The sequence below is a fragment of the Lolium perenne genome, chromosome 7, assembly GCF_019359855.2.
Source record: "Lolium perenne isolate Kyuss_39 chromosome 7, Kyuss_2.0, whole genome shotgun sequence".
Taxonomy (NCBI): domain Eukaryota; kingdom Viridiplantae; phylum Streptophyta; class Magnoliopsida; order Poales; family Poaceae; genus Lolium; species Lolium perenne.
The window spans coordinates 24,747,441-24,766,592 of record NC_067250.2 but is presented as its reverse complement, the minus strand read 5'-3'; the positions used below and the strand labels follow the sequence as shown (position 1 = coordinate 24,766,592).

Below are 19,152 nucleotides of genomic sequence, written 5' to 3'. Positions count from 1 at the left end.
TACTACTCTTCCGGGTGGATTCTTCTTCTTCACGGGTGATGTGCTTGGCGAGAGGCGAGGGCGTTGTCCAAATCCCTGCGGGTTTTGTACAGCCTGAAGTCCTGATGTGCTACATAGGGGTTCATCTCCGGGGGTGGGGGCATGGTCATCGGTCTTCCCATGGAGTCATGTCTTGGGTAGTAGATGAAACGAGTGTTCTTGATCTTGTTCTCATTTTGTCCACACAGACGGGAAATTGCTTCTTGCATAGCTCTGACTAGTCCTTCCTTCCAAGTGTTTCCCGTTACAGAAATCCAGATGGTTTCCCATACCGGGGCTCCAAGCTTCCTTCGTAGATCAGTAGAAACGTCCCACCGAGGTGGTTCTCCTAACTGAGTTTTGAGGGGTATTCCGAAGAACTCGAGATACGGGTGTCCTAGATATTCCACTAGTTGCTTCAACTCCTTTTCGAACCTTAGGTCGCCTCCGGGCCCAAGCTGATAGAACTCCCATTGGTAGTTCATCTGTGAGCAATTAGGATAAGTAAGTTAAAGAAGTAGTCAAGTGTGCAACATTTTAGGTAGGCTTGTAAAGAAAGTAAAGTATAGATTTCTCATTTTTGCAAAAGATCTCAAGGATAAGAGTAAGAACAAGTTTTCACAAATATTCACTTCATTGGTTTTTGAAACTAAGTTTTTTAGACGTCCATTCTAACTAGGGTCTCCTAAGGTCAAACAATGGCTCTGATACCAACTTGTCAACACCCGGATTTTTAAGTCCAGATGCCTGTTATGCCATACATCGCAATCCCAGGAATATTGTTGTTGCGAGACATAACAGTTGAATATCATAAGTCATCATTCATTACATACCATAGTCGTCTTACAAATAGAGATCACATGATCCATATTACACAAATAGTTGATCTATTGATCAATATACACAAAGTTCATAGTTTCATAGCGGAAGCGTAAATAGAAGGGACTCTCTAGTCCACAGGCCAACGTCTGACGTCAGAAGATTCCCTAGTTGTCGTAGGCGTCCTGCTGGTCGTCATCTTGATAGTTCTGCTCCTCTTCATAGTCTTGCCATTTGAATAGCCAGGGACACAGCCGTGAGTACTTTAAAGTACTCGCAAACTAATACTAATGTAAGTGCTAACAATTCTAGTAAGGGGGTGCTAAGCTCTAGTTTATTTTGCATAAAGCCAATTTTAGTTCACAAACATTTTGGTAAACAACTCTTCAGGTGCTAACTAACTCAAGTGGGAACATTAGTGTCATTCCCACCATTCAGTTGTGATTCAAAGTCAATGTCACCTTTCAAGTTCAAATTCACAAGTCACCCTTCACCATTCATAGTTTTCGAAAAGTTCTGATGACGGAACAATATGGCCTTTCCAACTGTCCATAACCGAGGACGCGGCTATTCGAATAGGTTTAACTCTGCAGAGGTTGTACACTTGTGCCACAACAATTGCAATAGCTCGTCAGGGGTAACTGGCCCTGATTTATCGTACGCAGTACGCGAACTACCAATCCTAACCTTTCATTTACATACCCTAGTATAGGCACCTCTCCCCATGAGCTTGGCCTCCCAGTGAAGACAGACAGTCAGCCTGGGAACTGCACAGGGCTTGGGTCGGACATTCACCTCATTTCGCGTCATATCATCTCATTTCTTTTGTTGTAGAGGCAGCTTTCGGCATAACCCCGATGACGCTTGTTTAGAGGGAACCCATACTAAGACACACAAACTTCCGGTTAAGCCCTACCCAGATTCAGGTATTGTGGGGGTACTTGTAAAATTGGAATGGTATCGCATCCGAACCCAACCATCAGATTTTGTAAAGTTCACCAAGTCATTCACAGATCATATTCACCTTCAAAGTCTTTCAATAGAATGATTCATCATTCCAAGGTTTTCAAAGTCCTTTCATTTCACAAGTTCCCAACTAAGGTATTCACCTTTAATTTCGCACTAGCATCTAAGCATGAGGGGTGCTAAGTACTTTGCTTTGCTTCTAGGCTAACCTTGATACTCTTGTACTAATCCAATACTAACCAATTCAATCATAAATCAGAAGTACTTTGATAAAACAAAAGTAAATAAAGCTTGTAAAGTAAAACTGGGAAATAGGATCATAAGCATAAAGTAACTGGGGTAATGCCTTGCTCATGGTGAGCTTTGCACTTTGCAAGAGTATTATCTTGCTTTTCTTGAGGGGGACTAACTTTACTACTCTAGTAAATTTCTCTACTTTGACCCAAGTTAATTATAAAAGGAACTTCTTGAGAAAACAAGTAAAAACTTGTAAGATATAAACTTGGGATAGGCTTATGTAAGAAAAGATAAGATTCATGGTGCCTTGCCCCAAGGGGCTTTGCACTTGGGTAACTTGCAAGAATATTAGCTTGCAACCATATAACTTGCAAAAGTCTAGCTTGCATTGGTGTTAGCTTGCAAGAATATTAGCTTGCCTTGGTTGAAGTGGGGGTCCAAGTTTTCTTCTCCTTCCTCTTTGTAGAAGTCCTCCTCCTCCTGGTAGTCTCCGGTACTAGCGTCTAAAATACGAATGCGGGGTACACAATCATCATACCAAACTTACATACTAAACTAAGCACACACAAGCTTTACACAACTTAAACTAGCATCACACACTACTATTAAGTGGGTGGATGTGTTCCTCTTATTTAAGAAAAATAACTTCCTCTCATACTAACTTAGGTGTTAATTTTAATTACTTAGAGAAAATAATTTCCTCTTATTACCTTATTAAGATTTAATTTCTCTTATGAATAATATATGACCTAGGTTGACCCAAGTCAACCTCTTCATACTTATCATTTGAGAAAATGATTTAAATGAGGTTCCATACCTCATGCAATTTAATACTAACATGGTAGTGACTTAATGTCACCAAATACTCAATATGAGATTATATAGACCATGGTCACTACCTCATGTTGAATTACTTGAGACCAAGATTTAAATGAGAGGAAAACCTCTCATATGGTTTAACACATAGTTGTAACTAGGTTAACAACTACCATTGAGGTGATTTAACATCATCAACAATTCATTGGCTATTCTAACATTACTTGTATTTACACCAATTATTCTATTCACACAAATACTACAATTGGGGTGCATTGGTTGTGTTGCTTGAGGAAAATAATTTCCTCTCCTTACATATGTAAATGATAATTTCCATATGGTTCTTGAGAAATACTTTTCTCTCATTGAAATCTTCTTAAGATTTAATTTCTCAAACAATCATACATGAAATCCTGTTGACCCAAGTCAACCCTTCATCATCATCATTTGAGAAATTGATTTAAATGAGGTAGAGTACCTCATACCATTTAATAACACTACATAGGCTTTAAATCTCTAAGTACTTCATATAAGAGAGTTTGGACCAGGGGTCCAAACTTCACATGAATTCATTTGAGACAAAGTTTAAATGAAGTATAAGACTTCATAAGAATTACTTAATAGTTTTGGACAATATCCACTAGTTAAACTAGCTATATTATCCATTAATTAAACTAGGGCATGATCATGTAAAGTGACCACACCATTTTCTTGCATAGACAATTAGTGTAAGTCAAATGTGAGCTATTGGAGTTGGAATTAACTTCATATCTATTTTGGTTGATTTTTAAGAATTATTTGAATGTGCAAAAGTCCCTGACTTGTTCTTTTTGTCAGATTAATTTTACAAATAATTTTGAGATGGGACCAGTGGCATATTGTAGATCTTTTTCATAGCTTTCTATCAATATAAAATTTGTTAAAATTGGCCAAGCCAAACAGATTGTATTGAATTTCAAAGTGGGGTTCAGTATTGAAAATTGTTTGAATTGAATTAATTCCAAATTGACTAGGCGGGCTGGCGGGAAAGAAAATGGGCCGAAACTGTTTGAAAAGTGGCAAAGTGGAGTTGGGCCGGCCCAGCAGTGCGTCCAGCGCAGCGGGCCAGCTGACAGGGGGACCCACGCGTCAGTGAGATTTAAAACCCGAACCGGTATCGTCTAACCTGAGCCGTGCGATCAGAAGTGGATCCAACGGCTGGTCATCGTCGTCATCGGCGGCGAGAGGGGAAGTGCTGGCGGCTACGGCAGGGGGTCGGCGGCGAGCTGGAGCTCCGGCGAGGATCAGCGACGGTGCAGGTCGGCGTTGTCGAGGACGAGGAAGCAGATGGCGCAGACGGCGGCTCGAATGGTGGCCTAAATCGACGGCGGCGATCTCAGGTCCGCCGCGGGCTCCGGCGTTCGATTGGGTGGCTCCGGTGAGTAATTGAGTGAGAGGAGTTGACGAGGAGGATCAGAAGAGTGTGGGGAAGAACTTTGCTGTGGGGGAGATAGCACGGGGACAGCTCTATTTATAGAAGCAAGGAGGTCTGCGGGGGTGGGGCGAGGGTAAGCATGGCGACGGCGCTCTGGACGGCGAAGGGGCAAGGCGGCGTGCGCGTGAGCTTCCTGGTCTCCAGGCGGTTCTGGAGCGCGTGCTGGCGAGGTGGGGGACGGTCTGGTTGGCGCGCGCGACGTCGAGGTCTGGCGGCACGGGCGCGGGATTCCGGCGATGATGTCGATGGCGGCGGTGCTTGCGCAAGCAGCGGGGCGTGTCTGGCGGGTTCTGGTCGTGGCGGCGAAGCTCAGGGTGCAGAGAGGGGGGCCAGGGGTGGCGCAGATCGTCGGGGCGGCAGGTGGCCGTGGCGCGTCTGTGGGCGTGTCCACGCTGTGATCGGCATGCCTGGGGGGATTTGGGCGCGCGATTTCCGGCCATCCTCGGCATCTTCTCCGACCAGGGTTGGCATAGGCTGCACTAGGGAGGTGAGGTGGAGCCAGAGGACAAGGTGGCCAGAGCTGGGGAGGAAGGAGAGAAGAAGAGGGGGAACATGGCCGGCATGCTATGGGCATGGCCATGTCTAGCTTCTCTCTAGGTTTCCTAGGCATGGCTAAGGTTAGAGGGGACCAGGGGACAGGAGGGTGGAGATGGGGTAGGTTAGGTTTAGATAGGACACTATTCCAAATAGTGTCACATAGTGCCATAGATGCTATTTGCAAATTTGGTCCAAATTTGGTTTAATTCAAATAGTTGGCCAATTTGAATTGTGTGTGTTTAGATAGGTTGTATTTGACCAGAGAAGGTGAGAGGTGGTGGTGGAGTTTTTACAAATCAAAGAATAGCAAAAATTGGCAAAGTGAGATTGTTGTTCATATTAAAAAGTCTCCACTTTGCATGAGCATAGCTAGTGATCAAAAATGATTTTGGCAAGGTGGTCTTTACAAAAATTGTTCACCTTGATGTGCTCTTGGATGACATGCAAAGAGTTGGGAAAGTTTAGTTTGAAAAACTTGAAATAGAGAGGCTCAAAGTAGTGACCAGAATATAAATGGCAGTTTTGACCATTATTGTATGTGAGCCAATTTTGAGTTTGAATTTGATTTGAAATGTGTTTCTTTGATTCCAAAAGTTGTAATAAGTGTTTAGTAACATTATTCAACTAATGGTGAAGATCAAAATGGTCTAGGGTCAAAATATATAAAAATGGCATAAGCCATATGTGAGGGTTTTGTGATTTTCTAACTTTTATTCTTTTATTTTTCTTTGCTTCAATTTGACAAGAGTGAGGTTTACTTGGTGTTAGATTGAGTTGGATAAAAGGTTCCAACCATTTTGAGACAAAGTTGGTGCCTAGGTCAAGGTTTGATAATTTTGGCTAAGTGTGTATGTGAGTGAAAATGGGGTTTTCTCCCTATTTGTTTTCTCTCCTTTTGATTTGATTTTTCTTGACTCCAAAGTGATTCTTACTAGTTTAGGAACATTTCCCAACCATTGAAACCATTCCAAAAGGTCTAGCTCAAAGATTTGCAAAATTGGCCAAAACACAAGAGAGGTGACATGTCAATTCTTCTTATTCTTGTAAAGTGCTCCCCTTGCTTCACTTGGGCAAGGTTGAGGGTCAATTTAGGGTTAGATTAGGTTTAGAGATGGTTTCACACCATTTGGTCAAGGTAGAAGTGCATAGGACAAGAATTGGTGAGAATGGCTATGTGGCACATATGCCTCTATGCATATGTGGCATTTGATTTTTAATTGGACTAGGCTTGACCCTATTGATGTTGTTGAGTGGTGAAATGGTATATAGGAGTGATCCAACCATTCACTAGAAGTCTTAGGGTTAAGATCCTCAATTTCACAAATTTCATATTTTGCTCTCATATGCCTCTATGGCATTATTACTTTCTTTTTAAAATCTTTTGTTTCATTTTGGATTGGGTTGGAGAAGTACTAGATAAGGTTTAACAAGGTTTTCCAATCCTGTAAATAAAGTAGAAAGGCCTAGGGTAAAGTTTTACAAAAATAGCCATAGGCACATATGCCTCTTTCTTAAATAAGATTTTTCCCTTTTATTTTATTTCTCAAAGATTGATGACAAGAGGGATGAGGTTTAGGGTTTTAGTAAGTTTTGCAATGGTTCACCACCATTTAGCAAAATAAGAAAAGGTAGGGTTCAAGATTTACATATTAAGGCTATAGGCCCACATATGGCTTTTTCTTTAATTTAAGTTTCTCAAAATAGATTCAAATGATTTTTGAGAAGGTTAGGGTTTAGGGTTTTTCTTATTTGATTTCTTTCTCTTTTAATTTCATTTGGTTTGTGATCTTTACTTGATCACTTTAGGGTTTTAGGGTTTATCACATAAGCATAATAACACTCATCATGGCAAAAACACAAGTAATAGGTATGAGCACTAAGCATAGCACTCTATGTAAGAAAAGTTTTTGTTGGTTCTCATTTTTGGAAAAAGGAAATTTATTTTCTCTTTGTTTTGAAATTTGGGGTGTTACAATCCCCCTTTTCTGAAATTTTTCAACAAACAATATAAAATCTGATTCGGTGACATATAATTGATGGAAACTACCATAGGAACTTGCTAGAGTACTAATCATGCATCAAAACTAGTTTCTATCACTTAGAACAAGCATGCAAGCTCACTAAACATGTTACCTACAGCAGCAAAATATTCAAGATATACTCAACCAAAAAAAAATCTACTAGGATGGTTGGAGGAGTCACATACCGAAGAGCAAATGTGCCAAATTTCAGACAGAAATCTGGGCTGAGCAAAGAGATCGAGAAATCTGGAGCTCTTGAGCAAAAACGCGAGTGAGAGGAACCTGGTGCGAGTTTTTTCGGGAGAGAGAAGAGAGTGGGAGGAAGAGATGATGAAGTGGGGCAAAGGGGGACCCACACGCCAGGGTGGCGCGCCCCCCTTGCTGGCCGCGCCGGCCTGTGGGGTGCCACCCTAGGGTGCCCCACTGGTCATCCCCAGGTGCTCCCAGGTGCCTCGTCGAAAAATAGGACCAATAGTATAATTTTTGTGGATTTTTGAAAACTTTGCAAAATGCACATTTCTGGGTATTAAGTTTATTATTACTAGCCAGGAAATTTTTTGAAATCTCTAACTAACTGAGGAACTTTACAAAACAAAAGTGCTACAGCAAGTAGAACAAGTGGAGGAAGAAAGAGATGTTGTTTACCTCCTCTATGCATATAAAAAATATTTGTTAACAAGGTTGGTCAAGTCTTGCCACCAAATAAACTTTACATAGCATAAGAAGAAATAAACCTCAAATCAATCATGTTACCTTGAATTGTATTGATATGGATCCAATCACGAGAGTTTGATATTCTTCTTTAGGCTCATATATAGGACAATCAATGGTTCCCACTTTGATAGTTCTCACATTAGAAATTGTATTAACTCCACATGCTTTCTCAATCCTCTTGGGAAAATAAACGGTATGCTCCTTGTCATCAATATTGAAAGTAACTTTTCCCTTATTGCAATCAATAACAGCCCCTGTAGTGTTAAGAAAAGGTCTCCCAAGAATAATAGACATATTATCATCTTCAGGCATTTCCAACACAACAAAATCAGTTAATATCAAGCAGTTATTAGTAACTTGAACAGGAACATCCTCACATATACCAACAAAAATAGCAGTAGATTTATCAGCCATTTGCAAAGATATATCAGTCGGTATCAACTTATCTAAATAAAGTCTCTTATAAAGAGAGAAAGGCATAACACTAACACCGGCTCCCAAGTCACATAGAGCAGTTTTAACATAATTATTCTTAATAGAACAAGGAATAGTCGGTATACCTGGGTCGCCAAGCTTCTTTGGAACCTTACCATTAAAAGAGTAATTAGCAAGCATAGTGGAAATCTCCTCATTAGGAATTTTCCTTTTGTTAGACACAATATCTTTCATATACTTTGAATAAGGAGGCAATTTAATAGCATCAGTCAAAGGTATTTGCAGGAATAAAGGTTTCATCCAATCACAGAATTTGTTATAGTGTTCTTCTTCCTTTGATTTTAGTTTCTTAGCAGGAAAAGGCATTTGCTTTTGAACCCAAGGTTCCCTTTCATTACCATGTTTCTTAGCAATAAAATCTTCTTTAGTATACTTTTTATTTTTAGCATGCTTTTCAGGTTCTTCTTCAACCTCTTCTTTATCAGAAGCATCATTCTTATCATTACCATTATTATTATCATGTTCATTACCACTTTCAGTTTCAGCATCAGAAATAGAAATATTGTTAGGATCATTAACAGGCTCAGAGGATTCTACAACAGTTTTATGTTTCTTTTTCTTTTTCTTAGATGGAGCACTAGTTTCAGTTCGTTGAGAATCTTGTTCAATTCTTTTGGGATGCCCTTCAGGATATAGAGGATCCTGGGTAGAGACACCACCTCTAGTTGTTACTTCATAAGCATGTTTCTCTTTAGAATTATTTTTTAATAAGTCATTTTGCACTTTAGTAAGTTGATCAATTTGAGTTTGAACCATTTGAAAATGTTTAACAAGCATCTTAACATCATTGGAGGTTCTCTCTACAATACCATGCAATTCACCAATAGCTCGAGAATTTTCCATTAAGTGATTCTCTACTCTCATATTAAAATTTTCTTGCTTAACAATATAATTATCAAACTCATCTAAGCATTGCGCAGGAGGTTTTGAATACGGAATATCTTCCCTAGTAAAGCGTTGAAGGGAGTTTACCTCAATCATGGATGAAGGGGGAATTATCTCACATATATCTTCTATGGGAGGTAGATTCTTCACATCTTCAGATTTAATACCTTTCTCCTTGAGAGACTTCTTGGCTTCCCTCATATCTTCATCATTCAATTTAATTAAACCCCTCTTCTTCAATATTGGCGTTGGAATTGGTTCAGGCGTAGTCCAATCATCATGATTCCGGCCTATTTTAGCCAATAATTCTTCAGCTTCATCTGGAGTTCTTTACCTGAAAACACAACCAGCACAACTATCCAAATATGCCCTAGACTCAATGGTTAGTCCACTATAAAATATATCAAGTAGATCATTCTTTTCTAAATCATGTCCAGGTCGAGCTCTGATAAGAGAACAAAATCTTGCCCAAGCCTCAGGCAATTTCTCTTCATCTCCCTAGTCAAATCTATAAATTTTCTGTAAAGCAACATGTTGAGCACTAGCAGGAAAGTATTTTCGAAAGAAAACATCACGCAAATCAGTTGGACTTTTAATAGAACCAGGAGGCAAATTATTATACCAAGTTTTAGCATCATCCTTTAATGAGAAAGGAAAAAATTTAGCGACAAAATAAGTACGCATCTTGACATCATCAGAAAACAAGCTACTCATAGAAGAAAGTTCAATCATGTGTTCTACAGCACTTTCTTTTTCATTACCACAAAAGGGTGCTTTCTCTACAATAGCTATATGAGATAGATCAAGAGAAAAATCATAATCTTTATCCTTAATGCATATAGGAGATGTGGCAAATTTAGGATCAGGAGATAACTTATGTCTAACAGTATATTGTGTGAGAAACTTTTTAATTTTACTTGCATCAGCAGTAGCATTGCATCTATTAATAAAATCATCATTAAGCTCCACATAATCTTCATCATGATCATCACTAGAATAATCAAGTTCAGGTGAATTAACAGGTGTAGTAGCATTAGGAGTTTCAGTATTTTCAATTTGTCTAGACCTAGCAATTGTAGCATATAGAAAAGATCCCAATGAACCACTATCATCAAGCACAGCAGAAACATTATCAATATTATGAGAGTTTTCAGATTCAGCAGAAGTACCAGCAAGTGAAGCTTGTGGCGGTGAAACAAGTCGACTTATCACAGATGGTGAATCAAGAGTAGCAGAGGTACTCAGAGTTGTACCTTTTCTTGTAGTGGATGGTAATATGGCGACTTTAGGATCGCGAGGTTTACCCATGATGGAGAATTTGCAGCGAACAATATCAATCCAAGTGAACTTCCAAATAAAGCTATGCTCCCCAATAACGGCGCCAGAAAACAGTCTTGATAACCCACAAGTATAGGGGATCGCAGCAGTCTTCGTGGGTAGTAAAACCCAATTTATTGATTCGACACAAGGGGAGACAAAGAATACTTGAAAGCCTTAACAACGGAGTTGTCAATTCAGCTGCACTGAAACAGACTTGCTCGCAAGAGTTTATCAGTAGTAACAGTTTTATAGCAGTAGCAGTAGTGAAATAACAGCAGCAGAGTAACAGAGACAGCAGTAGTGATTATAGTAAACAGCAGGATTAAAATACTGTAGGCACGGGGACGGATAACGGGCATTGCATGGATGAGAGAAACTCATGTAACAATCAAGCAGAGCATTTGCAGATAATAATAAAACGGTGTCTAAGTACAAAGCAATCAATAGGCATGTGTTCCAATTATAGTCGTACGTGCTCGCAATGAGAAACTTGCACAACATCTTTTGTCCTACCAGCCGGTGGCAGCCGGGCCTCAAGGGAATCTACTGGATATTAAGGTACTCCTTTTAATAGAGTACCGGAGCAAAGCATTAACACTCCGTGAACACATGTGATCCTCACATCACTACCATCCCCTCCGGTTGTCCCGATTTCTGTCACTTCGGGGCCATTGGTTCCGGACAGCAACATGTGTATACAACTTGTAGGTAAGACCATAAACAATGAATATCATGATGAAATAATAACATATTCAGATCTGAGATCATGGCACTCGGGCCCTAGTGACAAGCATTAAGCATAACAAGTTGCAACAATATCATCAAAGTACCAATTACGGACACTAGGCACTATGCCCTAACAATCTTATACTATTACATGACCAATCTCATCCAATCCCTACCATCCCCTTCAGCCTACAGCGGGGGAATTACTCACACATGGATGGGGGAAACATGGCTGGTCGATGGAGAGGCGTCGGTGGTGATGATGGCGATGATCTCCTCCAATTCCCCGTCCCGGCGGAGTGCCAGAACGGAGACTTCTGGCTCCCGAGACGGAGTTTCGCGATGTGGCGGCGTTCTGGAGGGTTTCTGGCGACTTCGACTTCTCCCCCGTGCGTTTTTAGGTCGAAGGCAATAAGTAGTCCGAAAGAGGGCGTCGGGGGCCAGCCGAGGCCGCCACACACTAGGGCCGCGCGGGCCCCTCCTGGGCCGCGCCGGCCTAGTGTGTGGGGCCCTCGTGCCCCCACCTGGCTTGCCCTTCTGGCTCCGTCAGTATTCTGGGAAAATAGGACCTTTCGCATAAATTCCGAGGATTTCCCTGAAAGTTGGATTTCTGCACAAAAAACGAGACACCAGAACAGTTCTGCTGAAAACAGCGTTAGTCCGTGTTAGTTGCATCCAAAATACACAAATTAGAGGCAAAACAATAACAAAAGTGTTCGGGAAAGTAGATACGTTTTGGACGTATCAATGACCAAGGGAGGAAGGAAGTCAATATAGCCAGTATAAAATCGACAACATTTAGCAAAACACAAAGGGGAGATAGAAGCATTAAAAGGCTCGGAACTTACATCATCCAATGAAGGTGTCGAAGAATTACCAGGGAACTGGATAGGTTCCTTGGATGGCTCGACCCTCGCTCTCTTTGGGGAAGAAGCTCGGGGGCTCTCAGCTGGCGGTGGCTGTTCGATGTCTTGTTGGGGAGGCGAAGTTTCGTCCCCATCAGGTCGAGATTCAGAAATAACTAAAGTACGGGACGTGCTCGTTCGAGCAGTCGCGTCAATAGGTGTATCTTCATCTTCCTCGCCACTACAAAAATAAAGCGACAAGATAAGAAACATAGGAGAGCATTATCAAAAATAAACAAGTATAGCGCATAAATACTTACGAGCTGATAAGAGCAGCCTCATAAGGGTCAAAGGTTTTCTTTCCAGCATCAAGTGCAGGTCCTTTGCCACGTGCAGCACCGGCTTCGGAGGTGCCTGAATCAACAACGTCGTACCTTTTCCTCTTGTTCTTCGGGGAAGCAGCTGGGAGGGAAGAGTGTGTTGATTCGGTAGCCTCAGTTTCAATCTCTTTTTTAGAGGATGCCACGGATTTTCGAGAACCCGCGACATCACTCTCAAGGCGAGAAGTACCTTGGTTGTCGTCGGTGACAACGGCCCGTTCTTCAACATCTCCACCTTCAGGAAGGGGAGGAAGAGGTGATGAAGTGTCATGGTTCTGCACAAAATAGAAATATGTCGACATAGATTCATATCTGTAATAGCAGTCCAAAAACTAGCAGTACCAAAGGGGAAAAAGAAGGAATCCGTAAATAAACATATGACAAAGATATATCACCTGAGGGAGTGCGTTGGTGGCGCTAAATGGCGTCACGCGGCAAGTTGAAGGAACGGTGTCTTTCTTGTTCAACGACGAGATTTTTCGGACAAGTTTCTCTAAGTCCTTGACCGATAAATCTATCGACAAGCGATCTACATCTTCGTTGCCAGCATACATCCAAAGGGGATTTTTTCGGGCTTGCAGAGGCTGCACCCTGATCCTAAGGAAGTACGCCGTGATTTGGACACCCGACAATTCTTGTCCTCGGGTGTTTTGGAGCTGATGGATGCGTGTCATCAAGGCCTCTGTCGCCGTTTTTTCTTCGTCGGTAGCCTCTGCATCCCAGGAACGACGGCGACAAATTTTCTCGGTACCATCAAAAGGAGGGATGTTATCTTCAATAGAGCCATGGTTCTCCTCATGAATGTACAACCACTTTTTGCGCCACCCTTGTACTGAGTCAGGGAATTTGACATCAAAGTACTCAACGTCGGGGCGGACGCAGATAACAACGCCACCAATGTTATAAGAAACATTGGCAGAGCCATTACGGCGACAGAAGAAAATGCGTTTCCATAGAGTCCAGTTAGGCTGGACTCCAAGGAAGGCTTCGCAAAGCGTGATAAAGATGGAGATATGGAGGATGGAATTGGGAGTAAGGTGGTGAAGTTGCAGTCCATACATGAAAAGCAACCCCCGTAAGAAATTGTGGATGGGGGCAGAAAGACCGCGGATGAGATGATCGACAAAACTAACCCGGTACTCCATTGGAGGGGTTGGATAACTTTCTTCGCTGGGGAAGCGAAGCGCGTCCTGCTTCTTGCTGATCCCCAGTTTCTTCAGCAGGTTGATGTCTTGTGAGGAGATTTTGGATCTCTCCCATTCTGTGTTCGCCAGATCTTCAGTCGCCATCTTTGATTCAGGCGTGATGTGCCTGGTGAGTCTGCGCGGAGGCATCAACAATGGCGCCGGAGTAAGGTGCGAGTATGGTTGAGCTCAAGAGCTTTGCGGCGCAAGGGAGGATTTTTGACAGAGGAGAGCGGAGGAGCGGCGCGAGCGAAAGGACTAGAGGAGGAAGACGACGCCCTTATATAGAGGTGCGGTGAACCGTCACGCCGTTGGATTGAAAGATTGCGCCACAGATGGTGTACACGTGGACAAGGGGTAAACGGTAATTTCATATAGACGAGAAAGTGCAGCAACTATAGTACATGCGCCAGGAAAAGCGGAGGATGTGTGTCCCCCACTTGCGCGACGTGTCAAACTGATGCAAAATTTGGGCCGACAAGCTAGAGAGAGAGAGGTTCTCGCGATTTCTTGATATATTGATCGTGGCTATCGTCAGCAATAACGTCACCTTGGTAAGAGAAAATCTCGGATACAACGGGTTATAAGAATGGCGACAGCACAAGATTGCTTTGGGAGCTTTTGAACAAATACAAGTTTTTGCCCAAATGCTCGGGGGCTACTTTGGAAAAAAGAAAAATTTGAGTATGACAAAATAGAAATGTCGAGAGCCTATGACCAAATACAAGCATTTGTTCATAGCCTTGGGGGCTACTCCCATCGGGAGCGCTGGTCGCGCACCCGATAAATATGAGAAGTTCGAGACAGAATGAAAATATATTGACATGAGGCAATAAAGTGTTGAGCCTACAACCAAGCACAAATCCTTGGCTGTAGCCTCGGGGGCTACTCCCATCGGGAACGCTGTTCGCGTGCCCGATGAAATTATAAAAAAAAAGAGAAGAAGAAGAGAAGAAAAAAGGAAAAAGAAGAAGTGAGCATATTTCGAGTTATACAAATAACTCTACATATACTCCCATCGGGAAGGCAAAATAAGTCATACATTGACTCGATAAAATGTGCTATTCCAGCAGCCGAAAAAACACTCGACAATATATTCTCAGAGCGCCAAAGTAGCGAACAAACTCTGAATGCCGCAAAGCATTGCGAAGGTAAGACCCCAGATCCGTTCTGAGTGGCGTAGCGCCGTCTCTGACGTCGGTTTGCTACTTTTTTCCGTATCAACAGATACGAAGAAAAATCCTAACGGACGCGTTAGGTACCCGATAAAATATGACTGGGACTCGACAGAATGGTAAGACCTGTCGAAGTTTACACCAGTATCCCGAGATCATGTCCAGGGACGTGATCTTGAAGTAGGTTTTTGCGGATTGCCACTAGAGCAGTTAACTAGTACCTGATCCGTTAGATGAACTAGCCCCAACTACCATTATCCCTGTACAATATAGAATTGCATATTTAAAAGATATGTGATAAAATTCGGCAGATGTATTGAACGAATATAAAGTTGGAGATTTTCCCTGACTCTACGATTCAAGAAAAATCTCGGGGGCTACTGACATAGGCATCCCCAATGGGCCTGCCAAAGATGGTACCCGGGGTTTACTGAAGGCCCACGACCCGAAGGATAAGAAGATTCGGAAGCCCAAGATACTGTTAAGGAAAACTAGAGTTGTATTAGGAAAGGATATTTGTAATCTTGCGGGACGGGTTGGAAACCCTCCCGGACTCTGTAAACTTGTGTATTACGAAATCCTCGGCTCCACCCCATATATAAGGGGGAGTCGAGGAACAAAGGGAGGATCGAATTTACCGTCAACACAACCCTAGTTTTATATTCGTCGAGTACTTTTCAGCTGAAACCTTCGAGATCTACTTGCCCTCTACATCCAACGAAACCCTAGTCTACTACTTGTAGGCATTGACAAGTTGATACCTTGTCACACGGGTCTTAAAGCACCTTTGAGACAGGCCCGGGAGGAACGCTCAGCTTGGCCGTTTTTCCAGGGGCAAGCTCGGGTGCGACAAAAATTGACAACATCGTTCGCGCGGGTGCTCGTCTGCGGCATGGAGGGAGAAGGCGAAATCTGAGCGGTGTTCCGCCGCAAAGGTAGGGGTAACCTCCCATTTCTGTTACCCTCTCCATTAGCCCCCTCCCGAAATTTCTCTTTCCCCAATTTTGGCACCGGCGCCGGCTACGACAGCCCAGATCTGCACTCGTGCATTTGACCGTGGCCGTGCTCTGGGCGAGGAGCTCCTCCCTTCGGTCTCCGACGTCGTACCAGTGTCATCATCTCCACCCGTGGCGAAGCCTCTACACATATTCCCGACTTCTGGCCTTCTCCATTGTCTACCATGGCAGAGTTAAGGGGAAACTCCTCTGCTCTATCTAGTGTTAGATTCATGTATGTAGAACTAGTTGTGTTCGGTAAGACCGTTCGTAATGCTTATATCTTGTTTGAGTAAGTTGACCAGCTACAACTTGTGCATCAGCACATATCATTGCCATTCAAGCCTAGATCCTGATGGTGCACAAGAGAGCAGTCAGGCGTGCTGATTTTCCTCCTGTCATCTACGGTCCTTTGTTACAACGAGATCAATAGAGGATTTCCAACCTAAACTACATCTACAACTGCAACGATGTAGAGGATAGCCAAATATTTCGGATGAGAAGAGTCCCTTTCTATGCACTTGTGAAAACATTTAGGGAGAGAGGGCTGCTAGTTGATAGCATCCACACCTGTATCGAAGAACAATTCGCAATGTCTCTTCATGTCGTGGGTCATAACCAGAGGTTCAGAGTGATCCATAACACATTCAGGCGATCCACGGAGACTATCTCTCGGTACTTCCAGCAGGTGTTATATGCAGTTGGGGAGCTCAAAGATGAAATGATCAAGCCACCATCAAACAACACACCACCTAAGATCAAGAATAGCTACAGGTGGTTCCCGTGTTTTAGGGTGAGTACAAAATCATGTTTGTTCTATTTATCAGATGTGTGGTACTGTCAGAGACATGACTGTGTGCTCATTGTGTGACATGATTGCATTGGGGCTATTGATGGTACTCATGTGACTGCAAAGGTATCGAGAGCAATGTATGCAGCATTCTGTGGGAGGAAGTACTACACCAGCCAGAACGTGCTAGCAGCTGTGGATTTTGATATGAGGTTCACATACGTGCTTGATGGCTGGGAGGGTTCATCTCATGATGCAAGCATCCTGTCTGATAGCTTGTCAAGGCCTGATGGGTTGCAAATTCATGATGGTAAGTTCTACCTTGGAGATGCTGGATATGCATGACGACCTAGTGTTATACCTCCCTTGAGGGAAATACGGTACCACCTCAACGAGTTTACTGTAAGAAACCAACCTCAGAATGCGAAAGAGTTGTTCAATCGAAGACACTCAAGCCATAGAGTCACCATTGAGAGGGTCTTTGTTGCATTGAAGAACAAGTTCAAGGTCCTTGACCAAAAACTGTTCCACACTTTTGAGACTAAATGAACCTGGTCCTTGCTTGTTGCATTCTTCACAAATGGATCTTAAGTTGGGCAAGAATTACTTCTTCCAAGATGTTGACACTTTTGATGAAATTGATACCGGTCATGGTGTGCAGGCAAGCGACAATGAAGTTGGAAGGAGAAGAGGCTCAAGTGGGCAAACACAATGTGGGAATCCAGATGTCACACCACCATGTGAGAAGGAGAAGAACAATGGAAGAACTAAACTGCAGAAGTGAAGATCAGTGAAGAAGAAGAAGAACCCTCCTTTGATCTCCTATTTCTCGAACGCCTCTTTGCTCCCCATATGGTGAACTACCCTATGATCCCCCGTTGTTGAACTCCTCTATGATGATAAACTGTTATTCGTAGTAGCTAGAAAATATCTTTATGAACTACCATTTGTAGTACTAGGAAGCCGTGGCGCGGCGATACGCCGCGCCTATAGGAATATATCATCAATTACATAAAAGGGAGGATTATAAGATTATGATTGTTCTCTCCAGTTATCATTGTTGAAGCATTTTGATGTATGCTATTTTTTAAGGATTATAAGGTTATTTTGATCTCATATTTTAAATTAGAAGACTCATGCATAAACAGTATCAACATATTTCCAAATTTGTGTGGAATTATTTATTTAAGGTAAAAATATATTAATCATGGTGGAAATAAACAACATAACTATCTACATAGTTATGACGATAAATATCGTGTTTTTGAGTTACATTTTGCTACGGTGAAAGCATGACCATTCATTTCTTTCTTTCTGTGAGGAGAAGTACATCCATTTGTAATGGTTAATATTCATATGTTTCTGAGATGAATATTTTTTTGGTAATATATGGATAAAAAAATAATTTCATGTCAGACATAAAATATATTCGGTTCTATTTAGCGTAAGTAAAAAAAGTTCCCATGTTTTTTTTAAGGCGAAATAAGTTCCCATATGTTAGAAAATCCTTGATATCTATTATAGAAAGTTTGGTTGCCACTTATAAAATAACCTTCTATTTGTTAAGAATGATTCAACAATTAATGAAAATAATATATTAGTAAAATTTTATTTTCTGCTAAAGTCGGCTGTTTGACTAATAATTTCGATTTATGTATTGGTTCACTAATAAACAAGAAGCACATACAGTGTCACATGCTACACGCACGTATACAATCCTAATCTGTGTAACAAAACAGAGAAGCATCTCGTTCTCGTCCTTTTCTCACACTCTTTTTTTTTTTTTTTTTTTTTTTGAGACCCCTCGATCTGTGTTACAGCTGTAGCATCTGAACTTATGCACTAACTCAACACCACACACACGCACACCACTAGTGCACAAGCTAGACTTTAGAACTATACACACAGCACACATAATTTGGTGTCCCTAGGAGCTAGTAGTTGTGGCACATATGTGTGGAGGGGATTTTATTCTGGGGCAGAGCCCCGGTGAGACACCAGAAAATCGTCCCTCGTGGGAATCGATCTCGGGCGGGCAGGCTGGCCACTGCCAAGCCTAGCCACCGCGCTAGCCGCGCGTCCTCGTCCTTTTCTCACACACTATGCAGGGCAAGAGTGACACGAATCACGCATGCATGGCAAGTGATGAGTAGATGTCCTTAAAAAAAATCACGCATGCATCTCAGCGTTTTTTGCACGGATCATCCGATCCCCTTTTGCTATCTCTCCTGTGACGCTACTGCCACCACCTCTGCTCCCCAATTCCGCCTGCCGAAGCCATCAATCGACACATGCTAGCATCCTACCATGCTCCCCATGGCCTGCATCGCCAATTTGTCACCTGCGCCATGTCCTTCTTCCCTTGCTCGTCGTACATGCACAGCCTAGCGCGTGCCTCCCTGCAGCTTTTGCTCAGGCGAAAGCAGTCACGCATCAGCGAGCCGTGAAGCATCAGAAGCTAGGGTTGAAGACTGAAAGAGAAGGAAAAAATAAGCAAGTGAGTAATCTGGGTGAGGAAGATGCTGAGTAATCTAGGTAAGGAAGATGGTGAGAATACCCTGTACGGGAGACAGAGATGGTGGACGGAGGGACCGTCGTGAGAGCGGCCAGGCGTGAGGTTCCTGGGAAGTATGCCATGTTCTCGTTTCTTCCTCAGCGCCTGGAGCCATCGTGGGCAGAACACCGGATCCGGACTCTTCGTGTTCGGTCAGAGCTCCATTTTGCAGGTGCTGGCGCCAACCTTTGTCTGCGAGGC

General features: G+C 42.5%; 1 protein-coding gene across 1 annotated transcript; it reads left to right on the top strand.

The window, feature by feature from the left end:
• The first annotated feature begins 16,199 nt into the window (after positions 1-16,199).
• LOC139833536 (uncharacterized) lies at positions 16,200-16,742 on the top strand. The gene is made up of 2 exons (XM_071823834.1): positions 16,200-16,400; positions 16,524-16,742. Exons 1-2 carry the CDS (start codon positions 16,200-16,202, stop codon positions 16,740-16,742), a joined length of 420 nt encoding a protein of 139 aa, XP_071679935.1.
• The last annotated feature ends 2,410 nt before the right edge of the window (positions 16,743-19,152 follow it).

Coding starts and splice junctions, on each gene's coding strand:
- LOC139833536 (XM_071823834.1), top strand. CDS start 16,200: ATGTCTCTTCATGTCGTGGGTCATAACCAGAGGTTCAGAGTGATCCAT. Junction 16,401..16,523: donor GGTGGTTCCCGTGTTTTAGG/GTGAGTACAAAA, acceptor GTGACTGCAAAG/GTATCGAGAGCAATGTATGC.